This window comes from Haliotis cracherodii, unplaced genomic scaffold, assembly GCF_022045235.1.
Source record: "Haliotis cracherodii isolate W230 unplaced genomic scaffold, xgHalCrac1.p SCAF_17, whole genome shotgun sequence".
In the NCBI taxonomy this organism is placed as follows: domain Eukaryota; kingdom Metazoa; phylum Mollusca; class Gastropoda; order Lepetellida; family Haliotidae; genus Haliotis; species Haliotis cracherodii.
Window position 1 is genome coordinate 25,669,388 of NW_027266272.1, and position 20,791 is coordinate 25,690,178.

The window sequence follows — 20,791 nt, forward strand, 5'->3', positions numbered from 1 at the left end:
CTTGTCATGATACATTTCTATGACTCGAGATAAAGTTAGAATATTCTGAATTTAGCATGATTAGCTTTTTAAAACCTTAAGATTAATCGTTTGGTGTATTGTGTCCTCTGTCTGGTCAGGAAGATAACCCGATGATCAATTCAACGCAAGCTTCACCAAGTATATATTCGCTGGGGAGTCACGTGATCACCTTCTTTACAACGCTCAATGGGCATAGTACTATTTCCATATTTAGTAAGTGTACTATGTACACAGTTGACGACGCATCTAACAGTAGATCATATTGCTTATATGGTAACAAGTGAGGTTTATTTTACAACACTCAGAATGAGTTGGTATATGTTATACACATAACACCTTGTTTTGTCCGTGTCGCTGTTTTGTGATATACTGACTAGAGAGCCTCCTGAAATTGAGGTCACCACATGCCATTTATCGTGAGCCTGCTTATGAATGGAGGGGGTTGGTTAACCACAGCTCCACTCCGTTGTAGAAAGTTCACATATGGTATGAGTTACTATACACATGCTATTCAATAAAGGCATGATGAATACTAAGAATATCAGAATATAATTTTGTAAAAGAACAACACTAATTATATGAAAAAACACCAATTCGCCTGTGTGAAATTTACAACCATATCCTTTAACTCTGCAAAGCATGAATTTGCAAAATCATTGTGTAATATTTCATGATAGTTTTAACTTCAAACTGACCATGTAACCATTGTTTGCTAATTACATATTATAATACCGCGATAGCTAGCCAACGGAATGGTCGTTGCCTGATAACTTGGAAGTCAATTTGATAATTATTGGAAATTAATTCAGAGCATGGGGTGTTAGCTGGAAACTTCACCTCTGTGTGTTATAACAAAATCAAGTGGGAAACATGATATTCGGTGGGAGAATACAGTGTTTTGCACGAGAAATTAAAGTCGGAGAGAGGATGTCTTCCAAAGTATGTGTCTATTATGCCTGATTCAGAGTAGTTGTAATTAAAGGAGAAACCAAGGAACGACTATTTCACGAGTTGAAATTCGAGCATTTTACTTCAAACACTGCCCGAATGCATCTGACCCTTGACCTACTTACAGTATGATTGTATATTCGTGTTAATTTGCAGTGATAAGAATAATTTTCGTTAATTGTGTTTATGTCTAATATCGTCCAAAGAGTATGTAGAAGTCAGGAGATCATCTCAGCAACATGTGCATGATTTTCATATGCATCTTTCCCTAGTTTAGTTATCGAATAGCACTTGTACATCCGTACATATTTTTGGATTTAATAAATATATCCATTTCGATTTTGAACGAAAAGACTAATGCGAGTTCGTCTGCGAGTCGGCAAATTTTAAAAATCCATGCTAAGTGTTATACATTGTGTTTTACCAAATCAAAATTTCTTAAGTTTATTGGTACCAATTATTGTATATTTTTTTCTATTATTTCACCATGTCACATAACAGCGTTCATTACCTTTAACTCAAAACCTCTTGCAGCGAATATCACAAGGTTAATTGACTGTTTTGTATCAGGTTGGGTATATGTTAAAAAAGAAACAAAATGACAATACACTCACATCAATAATATTTATTCGTTGCGTGTATACACACGTGATTAAACAATAATATTTAACACTAAACCGTTTTACAAAGATTCCAATTTTCTAACGTCTCCGGGCACGCAAGATTCTCATTTAAATATAGTTCCAAAAGTTTAACCCCTTGAGTGCCAAGCTGGACATTTGTTCGTTTTAACAATCAAATTTCAGCCTAAATAGGCTATTGAAAACCTATCCTGTGACAATTTGTTGAAAAGAGCTCCTTTTTTTGTAAGTGCTGACGTCAGAGCACCTCGAATGAAGTTGGATAGATCTATGATGTGAATCTGTACGGAGGGGCGGTCATATAGCTGATTGGTTAAAGCGTTCGCTCGTCACGCCGAAGACCCGGGTTCGATTTCCGACATGGGTACAATGTGTGAAGCCCATTTCTGGTGTCCCCCGCCATGATATTGATGGAATATTGCTAAAAAGCGGCTTAAAACCATACTCACTCACTCACTGTAGGTTCACAGTTCTCGTTGAATTGAAGTGTTAGTAGTGTGGTTTTACTATAGACAAGTTCGTGTTAGTAACTGTATGATACTAAAAAAAAAATAACCAAAAAAAACCACAAGCGAACTGTCGTGTGATCGGCTTGTAGAGATAATTGCTTTCCAGAGGCATATTGACCATATGTATGACATCATAGAAATATGAATTAAAACAACAACGAAATGTAAACTGTAATGAAGCTTTTATTAACAGCACATTGTGTTGACTTTACAAGTGTAGAGTTCGAGTGATTTCAACGATTTACAAAATGATTAAAAACCTTGACGGTTCAATTATTTTAGAAATGTGTTAAGTGTTTAATCTCGACATGAAATACACCACTCAGATGCACCTGATGGAGACGACCATCTTTGTGACATTTATAGATGTTTGCGTCCCGGAGGTCCCAACTTGACCGGTCTCCTGATGTATACGACCAGGCGTTTCTTCGACGCCAGGGAGCTGTCATTTAGAGAAATCTGTTTTGACTTAATGACAGGTCCTGTTTTCAATACATGGATAAGTCCAAATCTTCTTCCTTTACCTCGACTCGGTGACCGATTCTTCCGTGTCATTGCTTTGGGTAACACAAAATCTCAACTGAAGGGTTGTAACACGAGAGCAAGGTTTTTATTCTTGCTCGCTCTGCTCGTCATCGCCATCATCGGCGGCTGAGATAGATTCAGTGTCACTATCTGCTTCAGGTATGTCTACACGAGTCAGAATGTCTTTCATCACAGTTTTCGTGAAACGAGCGATCTTGTTTTTGATAATAGATTGATCAGTGCCAGGATCCATATCGCTCAGGCTGTCTAGGATGGGTTGAAATAGAGGCGCCTGTCTAAAATATTGGGAGAACTCTATGACACTTTTGAGACTGTCGGTCAATTCGCTTTCCCACATCTGTTTCATTTTTCTGTCAATCCATTCTTCTGTTCGACCCTGTTGTCTGTACTTTTTCCTCTTGAGTTTCATTGCGTCGTGCTTGATGTTGTACACACGATTCCAGATGCGTTGTAAACCAACATTTTGCCACTCCTCCGCATCCACGTCGGTGTTTGGCGGCTTCCAGCGACGACGTTTGACAGCGAGACCTCCACCTTTCTGTTCAGGAAGTCGTTCCTCATCGTCGTCACCGTTGTCGTCACTCTCGTATCTGAGACATTTTCTTTTGCATTTCAAGTTGTTGTTTGCTGGACACCATGATCTAATATGTCGCTGTAGATCGTGCATATTGTCTATCAATACGCCGCAGTCAGTACACGCAGTGGCCATGGTAAAAGGTCCTGTGTCGTCACTCGAGATGGATGCTGTTTCAACGTCGTCGTCTTCAGAGCTTAGAGACCTTTCTTTCGAAGTGTGATCAGCATGAATGTCAGGAGCTGTCTGCACGTCTAATGCTAGAGAGACATCTTTTACCCGTTGTTGTTGTTGTTGTTGTTGTTGTTGTTGTTGTTGTGAAGCACTGTGATTAGGTTGATTGTCGCTGGTTGTCAAGAAGTTGACATGTAATCTATTCTTCTCACTTGTACCGGGTTTGAGATCCACTGTAAGGTGTCCATAAGGGGTTTCAACAGCCCTTTCATAAAGAGTCATAAATTTACCAATGTCTTCAGGAAATATTCTTCTGGCGAATAACTTCACCTGCTGTCTGTCCACTGGCGAATTGAAAAGTGTGACATAATGAGAATTTAGAGCAATGTCCCTAGATTCCTTACCTCTCGGGAAGAGGTTTTGCAATAGCAAAAATATAATGACATTTTTGTGGTGGGAGGTTTGGGTAAACAGACGGGAAATCCGATTGTCATTCTTTGCTTCAGACAAAAAGTCATCCAACACCATCATGTTCTGATTACGGGCTTTGAAGAAGTTTTCATCTTCGAGATTGTAAGGTATTCCTTTCACAAACCGTACTTGAGGTAAAGTTTGAAGAATGCTATCGTAAAGCGGTTGCCACACAGTATAACACCAGACAATACAGTCGGGCAGGGGTTGAACGAATCCACGACGTAATAGGTTGAAGACAAACACCGACTTTCCGCATCCACTGGGTCCAACAACGATACTATTGGAGGGTATAAGGAACTTGAATCGTCCGTGTCGCTGGTGTTCCCGAGATGAAAGCAAACGTGGAGATATTTCCTGAGGAGGAGGAGGAGGGTGTTTATCAGGAAGAGGAGGAATAGGAGGAGTAAGGTGTTTATCCAGAGGAGGAAGAAGAGAAGACGAGTCTTGAGTTGATCTATGCACCTGCTTCTGATGTCTCTGTAGATTATCTTTTCGCGCAAAACTCTTGCCACAGTCTGGACAGTTGGTAACCTCCATAGTGAACAAATACAAGTGCGCGATAAAAGGGTCTGAACCATTCTTTAATACCCTTCACCCATGCAATGCTTAAAGACAGCTTGGGTTCATTTCACAGCAGCTTTTTATTTTCGACACAGGTTTCCTGAGGAGTAGAAGGAGGAGGAGGAGGAGGAGGAAGAGGAGGTGTTGGTTGTGGTGGAGGGTGTTTATCCAGAGGAGGAGGAGGAGGAGGGTGTTTATCCAGAGGAAGAGGAGGAGGAGGAGGAGGGTGTTTATCCAGAGGAGGAGGAGGAGGAGGAGGGTGTTTATCCAGAGGAGGAGGAGGAGGGTGTTTATCCAGAGGAGGAGGAGGAGGAGGAGGGTGTTTATCCAGAGGAGGAGGAGGAGGGTGTTTATCCAGAGGAAGAGGAGGAGGAGGAGGAGGGTGTTTATCCAGAGGAGGAGGAGGAGGAGGAGGGTGTTTATCCAGAGGAGGAGGAGGAGGAGGGTGTTTATCCAGAGGAGGAGGAGGAGGAGGAGGAGGAGGGTGTTTATCCAGAGGAGGAGGAGGAGGGTGTTTATCCAGAGGAGGAGGAGGAGGAGGAGGAGGGTGTTTATCCAGAGGAGGAGGAGGAGGAAGAGGAGGAGGAGGGTGTTTATCCAGAGGAAGAGGAGGAGGAGGAGGGGGTTTATCCAGAGGAGGAGGAGGAGGAGGAGGAGGGGGTTTATCCATAGGAGGAGGAGGAGGATGAGGAGGGTGTTTATCCAGAGGAGGAGGAGGAGGAGGAGGGTGTTTATCCAGAGGAGGAGGAGGGTGTTTATCCAGAGGAGGAGGAGGAGGGTGTTTATCCAGAGGAGGAGGAGGAGGAGGGTGTTTATCCAGAGGAGGAGGAGGAGGAGGAGGAGGGTGTTTATCCAGAGGAGGAGGAGGAGGAGGAGGAGGAGGAGGAGGGTGTTTATCCAGAGGAGGAGGAGGAGGAGGAGGAGGAGGAGGGTGTTTATCCAGAGGAGGAGGAGGAGGAGGAGGAGGGTGTTTATCCAGAGGAGGAGGAGGAGGAGGAGGGTGTTTATCCAGAGGAGGAGGAGGAGGAGGAGGAGGGTGTTTATCCATAGGAGGAGGAGGAGGAGGAGGAGGGTGTTTATCCAGAGGAGGAGGAGGGTGTTTATCCAGAGGAGGAGGAGGAGGAGGAGAAGGGTGTTTATCCAGAGGAGGAGGAGGAGGAGGAGGAGGGTGTTTATCCAGAGGAGGAGGAGGAGGAGGGTGTTTATCCAGAGGAGGAGGAGGGGGAGGAGGGTGTTTATCCAGAGGAGGAGGAGGAGGAGGGTGTTTATCCAGAGGAGGAGGAGGAGGGTGTTTATCCAGAGGAGGAAGAAGAGAAGGCGAGTCTTGAGTTGACCTGTGCACCTGCTTCTGATGTCTCTGTAGATTATCTTTTCGCGTAAAACTCTTGTCTCAGTCTGGACAGGTGGTAAACTCCATAGTGATCAAATACAAGTGCCCGATGAGAGGGTCTGAAGCATTCTTTTATTTCCTTCAGCAATGCGACGCTTCAAGGCAGGTCGGATTCGTTTCACAACAGCCTTTACTTTCGACACGGGTTGCATTTTCAGTATAGTCATTTTCGCTTTCTTGGTTGTCATCTTTTTCTTCTTAGATGCAACCAGTCTCTTCGGTGACCCCTTTGATGCCATTGATTTTCTCCGACATGTTTTTCTCGACTTGGTCATGCTATGCTTTGTGAAAATGACTGTAGGTCCAAATATATCCTCTGAAACTCTCTTCATTTTGAAAACGGACGTCTTATCTGTCACCAAGGTTAGAGTGAAAATGTCAGTCACTCAACACGACCGTTGAGTTTTATAACACATATGGACATAGATCACACTCTTATTCCTGGGCTGATAATCTCAGCAGACGCAGCCCCCCCGAATGAGCATGGAGAAAAGGTACAAAAAGGCGGCAAAATTCAGTCGCAATAACATTCCATTTCGCGTGCGATGTCAAGTTTCCATATGAGGATATTCATTACTATCCATTGTTCTTTGTTAATGTAAGTAAATTGCATCTGGTCAGTTGACCCTGTATTCATCTAATTCACCTGATACATCACTTATACATTTACACATTAATGAGTTATCTTGCATATTAATGAGGGATTGGTGACCTAAGTTTCCATATAAGGATATTCATTACTATCCATTGTTCTTTGTTAATGAATGCTCAAGTAATCTTATCTCTTAGAAGTAATCCACTAAACTACGTTATTTCACTCTATTTTTTCTCATGAAAATGATTCTGGGTATGGGTTAAACGAGTATTTTTCCATTGAAAAAAGGAAACTGAATCGACATTTTGAACTCCAAACATCTTTTAGAAAAAGAATGTAATTTTACAGTATTAAAACGTCTCAGACCAGACTGGCATACTTTGCAGTCTTCAACACACGGGTTTCGCGATACCGACTCTATATTTCTCAGAGCTGACCTCTTGGAGTCAAGACTGTTAACCCTTATTTTTTTATTTAGTTGTCATGACAACTGAATGTTAAAAGGAACTTATAAGAGGTAACACTAGAAGAGTTAAGAACTGGGCATGTGGTTTCTATGGAAATTCAACTCACACCTCTCTTTGCCACATGTGACAGTCATAACAACACGAAATCAATGGAATATGTCTAACAATGACATTCCTTTCCCCGTGAATCACATTTTAACCTCGTAGTAGCCACTTCCATATAGGGACACTCATTACTATGCTTTGTTCTCACTTAATGAAGGACTCATTAACACATTTCCTTCTTGCATTGGAACAACAGACCTCTCATTACTCTTTCTGACATGTGACGTCATGATTATATTTCACAATGAATGAGTTATTGCACTTATGGATCAACGTAGCCTGAGATGTGGAATGGTGCCTCATAGAACTGACTTGTAGGTCAGGCGCGAGATTCAAACCGAGGACACGTGACAGCCCGTGAGCGTTCATGGCAACGTCCGCCATCTTGTTTTTAGACACGTGTTGTTCTACGTTTAACGAATGGTCAAGTAATTAATTGCATGATTACATCCGGTCAGTTGACCCTTAATGAATGTAATTGAATATCGGGAGATCTTTCTACATGCACCTGTTCCTGGGCATTTTTTTTTAATCCTACCACACATAGCCGGCCACCGAATGTGCACAGAGAAATGTCTTCAAAGCAAAAGGTTCAAATGTTCACCACATGTTCTCGCGCCAAAATGGTCTCACAATGACATTCCATTCTGCGTGAGTCAAGACCCAACCCAACCCCGGTCGTAGTATCATGTCCATATAGGGACATTCATTACTATCCCGTGTTCTACGGTTAACGAATGGTCAAGTCATTTATTGCATGATTGCATTTGGTCAGTTGACCCTTTATTAACCTAACTGACCTGTGACGTCATGCATACATTTGAATATTAATGAGTTATTCTGCATTTTAATGAGACACTGACAGTCATGTGACCTTGATGACGTCAGAGCACCACCTAGGTGGTGCTCTAGTTATTAATAAATATCTACTTACACTAGAATCAATCCTAAATCCACAAAATAAATTAGAAAAATTCAAAGCCTTAGGCATATACCTAATTAAAACAGGCCTAATTAGTCGCATTTAAACCCCAAATGAAATATTAAAACCAAAACTACCTAATCTAACAACCACCCAACAAACACAGCTCCCTTAGTTCGTCCTCCACCCACTCTTGGCATTCATTCCAAATCTCAAAATTTCAAAATTACTATATAAGCAACTCCTAAAGCCCCCCTCCTGGCTTACACAAACTCACTTTTCCCCTTTTAGGAAACATTAAATGGCCTGGCCGGGCCCGTGTGCGACTTACACTTGCAGTCGGAAAACGCACGTTAAATCTCCAATATAAATAAGTAAGTAAGAATGGGTTACGATCACATGCATTCGACCAAGATAGCGAGCCTGACCACAAGATCCATATTGTCGCCCTTTACAAAAAGCACAGCGTACTGTGGGCCAATATTCTTACTCGGGGTCCCCACTGGTGTATTTCAAAGTGTAACTCAGTATGGCGTGTCTATATAAAGTCTATACAGATATACACAACGTGTTTGCGTGTTCAGCCTTACATGAACTAATTTTACAAACTGACTGAAAAATCTCTCCATTTTTCAACAGATTGACTAAAAAATATCAAGACGGTCAAATCATCACAATAGATTAATCATGCTTGGATTAGAAGCCAAACAATATACAAATGTACTTTCAAATCCTAACATTTCCAGTCACAACTAGATGATGAGTAAAAGTGTTTGGAATTTGTTACTATAATAATACAGATGGACATATGTTTCAATCAATTTGTAAAATAACGGAATATTTTGGCGTTTAATAAATATTCTAAGTGAAAATTTTGCACATGTTGACAGTAAAAATATAAACACGATGAAATAAGCAATGCTCGGGTGAAATATTAAATTTGTGTTGCAAGTCAAAATAGTGTAAAGGAAAATCGCACAATTACCAAGCAAGTGACTTATCAAAACTTCTTCACCGTTACTGATGCTACCCACAAAGATACCTACATTTCCTTATTATTTCCAAAACTGTATTTCATTTTGTTGATCAATGTGACGATACGCCCTGAAGTGACAAATGCGCTTACGAATTGCGCAGCACAGGTCGCGAACTAGTCAAGAATTCTGTTATATCATCCGGGTACTCATGGGGAAAAAAGAATATAACAAAGGCAACAATCAGTCCTGGGTAATTACTCTCAAAATTCTCGGGGAATTGCTCTCTGGGGCCTGATGTTGCCTTTGAATTTTATCCCAGGAGAATACATCAATCAACCTGTCGTCGTTTCATACGTCATATATAATAACTGATATAACCCGCGTTCTTATAAATACCATCACTATCGTCTCACCAAAATAAAACATGTAATTCTATGACATCTTGATATATGATATATAACAATCGGGTGTAAAGTTTAGAGTCACGTGATCACAACGGTCACATGCAAAATCACATGACACACAGGCTTGCATAACGAGAGAATAGGCTGTATTCAAAACTTTCTGCCTTCGGAACGAGAAAATGAAGTCGTGCATAGTGCTGGCGGTGATTTGCCTTGTCGTTGCTACTGAGGGCTTTCTCGGACCCATTCATGCTTCGTGCAAAGTTAACTGGTGAGTCCGTCTTTCTGAACCCGAATTTCCAAGACGGAGTTTTGTGAATTCATGTATCATTCTTGTTTACGCCATAACAGTACGTATATTTTGTTGCCAGGCGCAATGGCAGTAATACGGTTATGGTACCGAGTAATATACAACAAATTTCAGTGACGGTTTCAGGAGTCTTTCTTTGGTGTTGATTACGAAAGACAATCAAGGAGAACATGTGATCGAAAATGGGACAAGTTTAAAGGGAAGTAACTCTTTACTGTACATATTGAACGAAGCGTCTGTAAAAGACAACTGCAGAACATTTCATATTTGGCATTAGTTTTATCCTATCATTTTAGAACTCATATTATATCTATATTAAAACTTGAAAATCTAACATTACATCTTGAAATTTCGATGAATCTTCTAATAAGTTTCAGAGAAGTACATTCTCATATATGTGACCAACCATGAGATAATTTAAGTGACCTTATGGGTGAAAAAATCACATTTTGACTTTCAATTATATTTTAGAACTACATTATCTTCGGAACACAAAAATTATAACTCATTTTTTGTGACTTATACCTGTTTATGTAATAATTGCAGTTTTTAGATGTAATGTCTGATGAAATGAAAGTAGACATGTATGCTGAAAGGTTTTAAAATAATGTTTACCTTATGAACTAACGAGAGAGAAATAAGTTACTTTTGCAGAGCTCCAGATAAGCTGCGTATGTGCGTAAAATACGCATCAGAAATGCAGAAATATGCAGTAAAATAAAATCCAAGCATATCAAATACGCAACGAACATTACAGATACGCTACAAAAATAAAACTTACCTGGAGCTCTGCTTTTGTACAGGCCACACACATGGCCATTTTCACTGAAGTAAGTCGACTCAAACGTCTTATGACGTCACAGCACAACTGTTTCCTAGCACCCATAAGGTCCCTTTTCTCCTGGCGGGTCACATTTATATGTCATAGAAGACGGATTGAGTATGGTTTTAAGCTGCTTTTAGCAGTATTCCAGCAATATATCAGGGCTGAGGACATCAGAAATGGCCTTCACACATTGTATCCATATGGGGAATTGAACCCGGGCCTTTGTCGAGATAATTGTCCCCAAAAATTCTTGAAGAAAATATAATTATGCTTTACGTTATTGAAAAAAAATAAATTGTCTGCCACAAAAATGACATTGTTGCAAGGTGTTTTTCTTAAAAATAATTCAGGCTCAGTTATTCATTAAGCAATATCTGGTTTTATAGCTGTAGCTGAAAACATATCTCATCTCGATACACAAAAAGACAGAATATCAATTGCTCGGTTCCTTATGAACTTATCTGACGTCCATATTTTTGTGCCTCTTTTTCAAACATGCGGTTTGTGTAGCGATGCAACACTCTGAAAATGTGCTATGGGTACTAGGGCTGGGACAAGTCCAAATTTACTACCCAGGTACCCAGACCCCTATTACCTGACCCTACCTGCTGTAGGTCTCAAGTGATAGGTAAAACATGTCCGATTCGGAATAGTTTAACCATACTCCTGTCAAAATAAATTTAGATACTTGTGTAAACCGATCTGGTTATGCATACACTGAAGTTGACTGATGTTTTATCATTATGCAAACATATAAAGTCAGATGGAATGTGCGCAAAGCCAGAAAGAAAGATGAACATTTATCATTTATCGTGTATAGAGTTCTGGATAATTTTTTCCATTAAACAATATTATCACGTGACTAACCACGGGTGCGGGTAGTCCTGTGGGTACCCGGGTTCTACTCAGTACCCCGCCGACCCAGAACCTGTGAAGATCCGGGGTAGAATAGGTCTTCAGCAACCCATGCTTGCCGTAAAAGGCGACTATGCTTGTCGTAATAGGCGACTAACAGGGTCAGATGGTCAGGCTCACTGACTTGGTTGATGCATGTCATCGATCCCCATTGCGTGGATCGATGGTCATGATATTAATCACTGGGTTGTCTGATCCAGACTCGATTATTTACAGACCGCCATCATATAGCTGGAATATTGCTGAGTGCGGCGTAAAACAACCAACCAACTAACCAATCACCCGACCCGGTTACCCGAGTTACCCGTCCCAGCCCTACATGAAACCATTGCCCTAGTATTGTTTGACCATTATTTATGTCTGCGTAACTCTTTCAGGACGTTTTCACTGCCGTGCATGAATGTGAGCAGAGCCATTGTGAAACAGATAGGAACATGGGAGGGCGATGCAGGCTGTGCTAATGGAGGAGAGAAATGTTTCTACAAGGTAAATGCAGAACGTCATGTTTAGGCTAAAGTATCATTTATATCTTCAGTTTTTTAGGTCTCCACATCACTGATAGAAACTGGCACTCGTCTTATAGTCATTGCTAGGGCTGGGGCAGGTAACTCAGATAATCGGATCAAGTTGGTACTGAGAAGGACCCGGGTGCCCCCAGAACATTTTTTAAGAATATTTGATAAAATCCTGTCTCTCCTTACCATGCTTACAGTTCAGAAAATACATGTTTTTAAGAAAATCCCAGCCTCTGTTGTATTCATGCTTGTCAACTTTCAGCTGGTGTCCAGTACGGCCACACAGGTGAAGGCGACCCACGAAACCCCTGAGAAACACTACGTTGATGACTTGACCTTCACCTTTTCACAGGCCACCAACGTCTGCAATGTCAATGTAAGTACTGATTTGAAGGTTGCTTAACGGAGATTTACAGTAAACTAAATCATTTATGAAGCATATTAAAACAGGTATCTTGAAGAAAAAATTCTAAAGGCTATATTTGTGAAAAAAACGTTAAATGTTGTCATCATGTGACATGACGTCATAGTGGAGACTTGACTTGCAGACGATCACTGTTTCTTTTTAGTGTTTGGTAGATTAGCTAGCGTTAGTTATGGCATCGCCTGACAATGTTGTCGATGAAAACATTGAGTTTTCACTCTATGTCCTTACACATATTCGCCCATATCGATATGAGCCAGTGGTTAATCAAAGTAGTCTTGACAGCAGCAAGGAAAGCGAGGAAGATCTACCAATTGAAGAAAATCAGTCTGATGTTAACACAGAAAGACTTGGTAACACATTTTCATGGTTAACGCTATCCTGAAATTTCTAAATAAAATGGATGTTTGTCAATACAAAATAATTCGTGAGACAGTTCTTCTTGAGTAAAATGTCCCAGGTGTAGATTGACACCTAGCATTGTCAACACATTGTTAATAATCTGTCTTTATGGCAAACAATTAGCATAGGGCTATTTAAGCTAAATATGTTTTCTATACAAATGAATGTTAGGTGTTAAAAAATTGTATGGTCTAGTGATGGTTGGTTCACTTAATACTGCTGTGTAAACCGTTATAATAATATGTACATCATCTACCGTTGTGACTGCTACCACAAGATCTGGAAGTCGTGTAGTGCCTCCAAATAGACTTGCAATGGTTGTATGAGGGTAGCCAGTCATGGATTATATGTAACAATGAATGCTCAATATATTTTCGTAACCAAGTTTGTTTTGCTCGCTAAATCAGCCTCTTCGGTTGGAAATTTCAAGAAATGGCATTCAAAAAATGTTTTTGTTTGATGAACTAGTACACCCCCACGCCAACACAATACCCAATTTTGCGTCTTCAATATGCCGAGAATAACAGAAATTCACTTCATTGTCATGTAGATTAATGCTGTGTAAACAAAACAAAATGGCAGACGTCTCTCCACTATGACATCACAGCTAGTGTTTCAGTATATAATAAATACAAATGATAAGCATTGTATACCTATACCAGAATTATATATATCACCTGTCCATTTATTCCCAGGGATACAGCACGTCAGAGACCTGGTATGCTGTCCTTGACTACGGCACTAACTACTGCAACCTCCACAACCTCATTGTTGGTACGCCGTAACATAGCAACCTACCGTATTCGCTGTAATAAGTACCTGAGCATTCAGAAAATTGACAAAAGGGAAGATTATTTAAACAATACACAAGTTTAACTAATGTTATATTTGGGATAACACTTTCTTAGTAAAGTACAGATTCTAGTACTTTTGGGGTTGAGTCCCGTCTGGGATTCGAACCCACACCTGCCAGGGTGAGGCACCTAATCGCCAGCACACAAAGTCAGCGATCTAACCCACTCAGCCCCAAAAGTACTAGAATCTGTACTTTACTAAGAAAGTGTTATCCCAAATATAACATTAGTTACATTTGACCACTTTCTAAATGGCATTGTGTATTCAATACACAAGTTAGGTTTGTTTTCATAGATTGAACATTGATGAAACAAAAAAGGTTTTGATAATAGTGAATAGACAATCATATACCCCTCACGCTACTATTTTATGTTAAACAAAAAAAATATGTAATATACACAAGAAAATATGGACTGTCATGTAAAGTTTCAGTCTTTGTAGGGGAAGTTTACAAAGATTACTTACAGGTGGTTATTCAGGAAGTGCTTATTAGAGCAGGGCTCTTAATATGGCGAATATGGTATTTCACTTTTGAAGGAAACGATTCCTGCTTAGATATTTCAATGAAAACAGTTTGCAATGCCTGTTAACAATGTCTTCAAGTATCCCTTCAGCAGCCCATGCTTGTTGTAAGAGGCCACTAACGGGATCAGGTGGTCAGCCTCACTTACTTTGTTAATGCATGTCGTTGTATCCCAATTGTGTAGAATTATGGTCATGATGTCAGTCACTGGATTGTCTAGTCCAGACTCAGTTATTTACAGACTGCCGTCATATAGCTGGAATTATTGCTGAGTGCGGCGTTAAACAACAAACAAACATATAAGTACATAGCAATTAATGAGATCTGGGGTCACCCAAACTTGCAGGCCGCACAGATAAGGATTGAATCTTGCAACTCAATCACTCATTCATAGGAATAAATAATAACATAAAATACATGGTAGTTACCAACCACATCTTCATGGTGTAGAAGTCTGTTACTACCCTGCCAGGAGCTCGGCATAAGGGCATAATACAAGGACTGGTTGGCTTTGGATCAGTATTAGGGTTGGGACAGGTAACTCGGGTACTCGGGTGGGGTGGTTCCTGAGTAGGACCCGGATACCCACAGGACTAATCGGACCCATGGTTAGTCATGTGATATATTGTTTAATGGCAAGCATTATCTAGAACTTCCACGGTTACACTATAAGTGACTAATGTTTGCATTTCTTTCTGGCTCTGCACGCATTCCTTCTGACTTTATATGTTTGAATAAAGATTTAACTTCAGTCAACTTCAGTATGCAGGACCAGATCGTTTTATACGAGTATCTAAATACATTTTGCCAGGGCTATGATGAAACTATTCCAAACGGACATTTGTACCTATTTCTTGAGACCTACAGTGGGTACCCGGGTAGGGTCGGGTAATAGCGGGATGGGTACCCAGGTAGTAAATTTGGACTCGTCCCAGGCCTAGTTAGTATACTGTGTCTGTTGGGGTATCCCAGTTAAAATAGCTCTATAAAGTCCAGACTTGTACAAGCAGCCACTCACATACGTGCATGCATGTCGCTATGTGAGTACAGGAATATTGAATGTGACATTAACTTTTTCACCTCACCCTACCTGATTTAACCATCATCATCTTATACAACTTTACCTATTATCATTTGGTCTAATGGTAGAGCGTCCGCCCGGAGAGCGGAAGGTCCAGGGTTCGATCCCCAGCCGCGTCATACCAAAAAATGTTCAAAGATGGTACTTGTTGTTACCCTGTCTGGCGCTCGGCATTAAGGGACTAAAACAAGGACTGGTCGGCTTGGAGTCAGTATACTGTGTCTGAGTGGGGTATTCATGTTAAACTGCGGCATGGTATCTCAGTGTGCTAGCATGATACATCGGTATCAGTACGGACTAGTACAAGCAGACACACACACATACATACACGTGGCTATATAAGTGCAATAATCTTGGACGCGACGTTAAACCCCATTTCACCTCACCACCTATTATCATTGTTCTAACTTTTTGTTTTGTTTCTTGAAGGGGCTGGACTTGACAAATCTCAAGGCTACAAGGAGACGGCCAGTGACAGCACCTGTACACAGTTCTCCTCAGCAAACTGTGAAAAATATTAAACAAACGTATACCATGTGGGATGTGTAAAACATGTGGGCCCATGCCTTCTGCTTGTTGTTATCTAAAATCTATATGCAGGGTTTGCCCTGACACAGAAAACCTGCGTATTTGACACAATCTAAAGAGAAAATACGCAGTATTATCTCCATTGTGTCAGTCATGATGCAGATCATTCTGACTGTCAAATCAATTAATTGCACTATACTGTCGGAACATTAATATTTGAAACAGACATATCCCTTGACAATAAAATATGACTGATGTCAGCTTCACCTAATGTTGGCAAACCTAATACCTAAAAACTGGAACAGCCCTACTGGCAAGCTCTCGGTTGCAGCCAATCAGAATGAAGTTTCAATAGTTGCCTAGAGGGGTGGTTGTATTTCCTGTCAGTCACTGTCACCTTTATCAGTCTATATCAATCCGTTATCTGCGAATATAATAACAAACATTGGACATTACAAATTACATGTAATTAGATTAAGAACTGTGTAGAGAGTAGATAAGTACTTAAAACATAATTTAAACAGCTTGATTAGAGAAACAAGATAATACCGAATTCGACATAATAAGAGCCCAGGGTGCTCTGAACATTAGAAATAGGGGGCTCTTATTTGAATATTATTTTGGTGAAAAAAAAAAAGAGTTGAAAGATCATACATTTCATGGTTTATGCTGACAGGCTGAAATTGTTTATATATGACAGATATTTTTCCAGAATTTAATTGCCAATAAATAGGATGCATATAACTAACGTATTATACACGAATAAATAAGTCTTGTGTACATTGATCAATCGGAAGGGGTTTGTTCACTAGCCAATATATCAGTAAATATCGCCGTATTACAAATTTAATTCATTACGGAATCTAACATCAATTAGTATTTTGTTAAAATGACCCCCTTCGAAAAACATATGACTCCCTATAGTTCAGCTAAGGAGTCATAATGGCCCCCAGTTTTAAGAGCCTAGGGTAAACCCTGGATATATGTTACCTCTTTCTCACACCAATGTTGCTGCCATGTGTTTCTCTGCAATTTTTACTTATTTCAAGCACAGGTATTTATACCTGTACACAACTAAAAATGTATTTTTTGGTTACCACTATATGCTTCGGCCTTGTATGATACAGGGGTATTGAAAACTTATGTGTCTATTTGTGTGCAGCTGTGGATTTCTGTGTGTGAGAATATGAGAAAAACTTGATAAACATTTATGACAAAGGCAGTGATCTCTTGTTAGCACTGTATGCGATTCTTTTGACATGATTGTTAGTTGTTTAGTTTCTCCACATAGAGGGTGACATGTTCTGGCAATACTGTTACTACCCTCACTAAAAGTCCAAAATATTATTGAATTTCAGTGCTTGCTTTATCCACAACCCCACAACATGTCTCCACTGGTATTCTTACTAACATTATTGCTGTTAGACATCTTTAATACATTTTACTGTTATTGCAAGCGCTTTTTGAGTAATGTCCCTTTGTTGTACCAGGATCCGCATGTCAGAATCTTAGATTTGCCTTAATATTCATGGTCTGTGTTTTACAAAAGTGGTAAACATCTATGAATGGCATCACCTTCTCTCATCCCACATTGTGGCGACGCCCAGGGATATAACTGGAATATTATCCAAAGGGGCTTACTATGTAAAAGTTGCTTTTGGTTGGTCAGATTTACCATGATGACTCACCATGTTAACATTTGACAAATAACAAACCTTGTGAGGAATCCATTCAATATCTCAACAAATAATTATTGTACATACACAATCTGAAAATTTTGTTTCTTCTAGACTTCAAATACATGAAGAGTATTTACAGCAGAGCTTTTTGATAGATTATTTTGTATATGTTGGCCAGATCTAGTACGGATGTGTGTATGAATATCTTTGGATGTACTTTTGATACTGTAAATTAAATGTTTTGAAGAATTTGTATCTTGTCATTGATTTCAGTGGTTGTGCATTTAAAGGTTCTTTTCAGTTCAATAATCCTTCATATTTTAACTTGGGTAGGTGAAAAGGAGAATGAACTAGAAAAGTGTTTGCTAATACTTGCAAGAACCAAAGTAGCCCATTACATTCCATTGCATGCCTCCTACAGCAACCTCCTACAAGATTAAGGAAGCTTGACCTTAAGTAAATCTTTCTCCAGAGGTGGTAAACAAAGTTTTATCAGGTTATGACCTTTAGTATTGACATACCATTGTATCTCTCCCCCCAAAAACAACAACAACAAAACAAACAAACAACAACAACAACAAACAACACAAATCAATTGCCAGGGATATTTAAGAATTGTACATATGATATCATCGAGATGTCCAAGCACAGATGGAAGCGGTCGGGTAGCCTAGGGGTTAAAGCGTTTGCTCGTCTCGCTGAAGAACCGGGTTCGATTCCAGACATTGGTACAATATGTGAAGCCCATTTCTGGTGTCCCCTGCCGTGATATTGCTGGAGTATTTCTAAAAGCAAAGTAAAAACCATACTGACTCACTTACCCAAGCACTGATGGTTTCAACTACAAAGTGCATCAAGAGCAGTCAAACAAAGGAAAACAAACCTGTCACACCACCAACGTACTGACCCTGAGCTGACCAGTCCTTGCTTTATCTCCAAGCACCAGGCAGGGAAACAACAAGTACCATCTTTGACATCTTTAGGTATCGCATGGCCACCCACCTTCGGTTCTCCGGGCAGACACACGTAGTCGGTAAATTCAACTGTTCATGCTGGTAGGACATAAGACAGACAGGCGTTTTGAAGTAGATGAATACTTTATTCCCTTTATACAATATGTACATTGTGTCAATCAATTGATGTATATATATATATATATATAAACTGTGAAAAAACATACAACAAATTGAACAGCTCTCAAAACATCGACATTCTTACCAACCAGTCCATATACATGCAAGTATAAATGTACAGCCATATGGTATCTACACTTTATAAACCATGCTAATTCATCTGCAATGTCAGACAAACCAGATTATGCTACACAATCGAATCACTAGGCCGTGCCTAGAAAATATATTCATAATGCATCCTTGATTATCTAGCATATCATATCACCATTTTATTGTGATGAGTACCCTGGACCTAATCTCAACCTTAACTTCGTTTTGTGGCAGTTTGAATGACATGACATAAAAATAGACGTCCAGTCAAATGAAACTGTTCTTACAGCTTCTTGTTTCGCTCATGAATCACCAGAACTTGTTTCAACTTTTGTGTGACTTAGCAAATATAACTGGACCGTCCCCTGGACCTACGTCAATATACATCAAGTGCTCGCTTGGATGAAGCTGCTATTTTGAAGGTAGATGTGTTAAGAATCAACATTTTGATTGGTTGATTTCAAGCTCATGAGCGAGATTAATTCTGTGCTAAGTTGCTGATAAGAGAGATGGACCTGGTTATGTCACTTCCAACATGAAGCGACGGTGGCAAAAGGGTCGAGGGTATTAATCATAATAAAATGGGGATAAAACAACCTAGATAATCGAGGATGATAACAAGGAAGCAGTTCAAAAGTTCCATGTAGGATATAGAGATAACTACACAAGTGTCTGTCAGATACCATTGACCTTACATCGAGTTGTTTCAAAACGTATCTAAAGAGCGAAAGTTCAAAAGTTCCAATGACCTACCCCTACAAAACTACACAGTATACATGTTACGATCCTCAAAGCTGGGATGTATAACCCGTTACTCCTATGCATTAGCTAGTGCACCTACTACACAATGATCTAATCTGGTGGTGCAGCAGAACTTTCCAGTTCAAATGTCTGTCAAGATGACTGAAGAGTGAGTGAGTGAGTTGGGTTTAACACCGCTTTTAACAATATTCCAGTTATAATGCGGCGTGTCAGCTTGATGTGGGAGGCAAGCCCGAAGAGATGCAGGTCTCAGACTTTTATCACTTCGGGGAAACCCATGAGCCCAGGTATGGAAACATAATCAGGGCGAACCGGGATTCAAACCGACAATCATAGGTTTCTGGCGTGCTCAAGGGACGCAACTCTACACAGCAAATTGTGGCGCCTTAGACGACTGGGCCATCCGTGCCCCATTTGACTGAGGAGATGGAAGTAAAAATATGAAAGGCATGAGCAGTTGAGTGTAGTATTCAATCTAGAAAGCTCAGCTTAATTAAGATGCTTATCCGAGATGGAACTTTTGAACAGCACACTAACCTCCAAATTTAAGACCATGAAAAATGAACAATTGCAACAACATGTCCACCTATAAAACTATTAAAGGAAGAAATGGACATAGCACCTTTAACTTCTGACAGACGACCATCTTTGTCTAACACTTTTCTATAATATGTATGTTTCTCAAAAATTCGATACTGGTTTAATAAGCAGCAGCCCCAAGGCCTCATTGTAGTGATATTCTTTACGTCAAGTTAAAACCTAGCTTATAACACTCTACTCATAATATTAAACTGAACTGTAAATAATGCCAAAAGTCATGTTTAGGATATTAGATTCAAAACAGTTTCACTATAATCATGACTTGGACTGGATTTGATCAATTTGCATTCATATTTCTGCTTTCAATTTCACAATGAATAAAATGTAATTTAATCACTTCTAAAACCATTTCAACGAACTAACAATTTCCTTCAAATCTGATTCATTATGGTTACTCTAATGAAGTCTAATCCACAAAATCTCAAATCATCTCTTAAGAAAAAAGAAATTCCAGTGTTACAAAAGCATGCATTAAGCTGCAGTCAGTAAGGCCTTGACTACGTCCCAGGCACCAGATGCAAGTACAAGACGCAGCAGATCACATACTTGACACAACTATTTCAAGATTATTCTGAAGAAAACATTTCAATTTGGACTTGCAGTCCTTAAATTACTTAAATAAGCTCCTTTTAGAAGAAACAGAGCAGTCTATGCTATGACTGCCATATCAGTATAGGGCCTGTGTCACAAGTCAATGGTAAAGTTCAGGAATTATGACAGTCTTAGCAAAAACAAGGGGGATAACTCAGTCAAAGCAAGTTGAGGACCACTAACAAACTCATACATGGAAAGCACAGCCAATGGAAACAAATGTGCAAAAAATATATTTACATGGAAAGA

General features: G+C 39.8%; 1 protein-coding gene across 1 annotated transcript; it reads left to right on the forward strand.

The window, feature by feature from the left end:
- Positions 1–9,412: 9,412 nt before the first annotated feature.
- LOC139465010 (uncharacterized) lies at positions 9,413–17,615 on the forward strand. The gene is made up of 5 exons (XM_071246677.1): positions 9,413–9,579; positions 11,737–11,845; positions 12,137–12,250; positions 13,396–13,474; positions 15,589–17,615. The coding sequence occupies exons 1-5, from the start codon at positions 9,488–9,490 to the stop codon at positions 15,678–15,680; spliced, it is 486 nt and encodes a 161-aa protein (XP_071102778.1). The 5' UTR covers positions 9,413–9,487; the 3' UTR covers positions 15,681–17,615.
- Positions 17,616–20,791: the final 3,176 nt, after the last annotated feature.

Excerpts from the sequence above, each read along its gene's own strand:
- LOC139465010 (XM_071246677.1), top strand. The coding sequence starts at position 9,488 with ATGAAGTCGTGCATAGTGCTGGCGGTGATTTGCCTTGTCGTTGCTACT. Across the intron at positions 11,846-12,136 it reads GAGAGAAATGTTTCTACAAG|CTGGTGTCCAGTACGGCCAC; the intron begins GTAAATGCAGAA and ends GTCAACTTTCAG. Across the intron at positions 13,475-15,588 it reads CCTCCACAACCTCATTGTTG|GGGCTGGACTTGACAAATCT; the intron begins GTACGCCGTAAC and ends TGTTTCTTGAAG.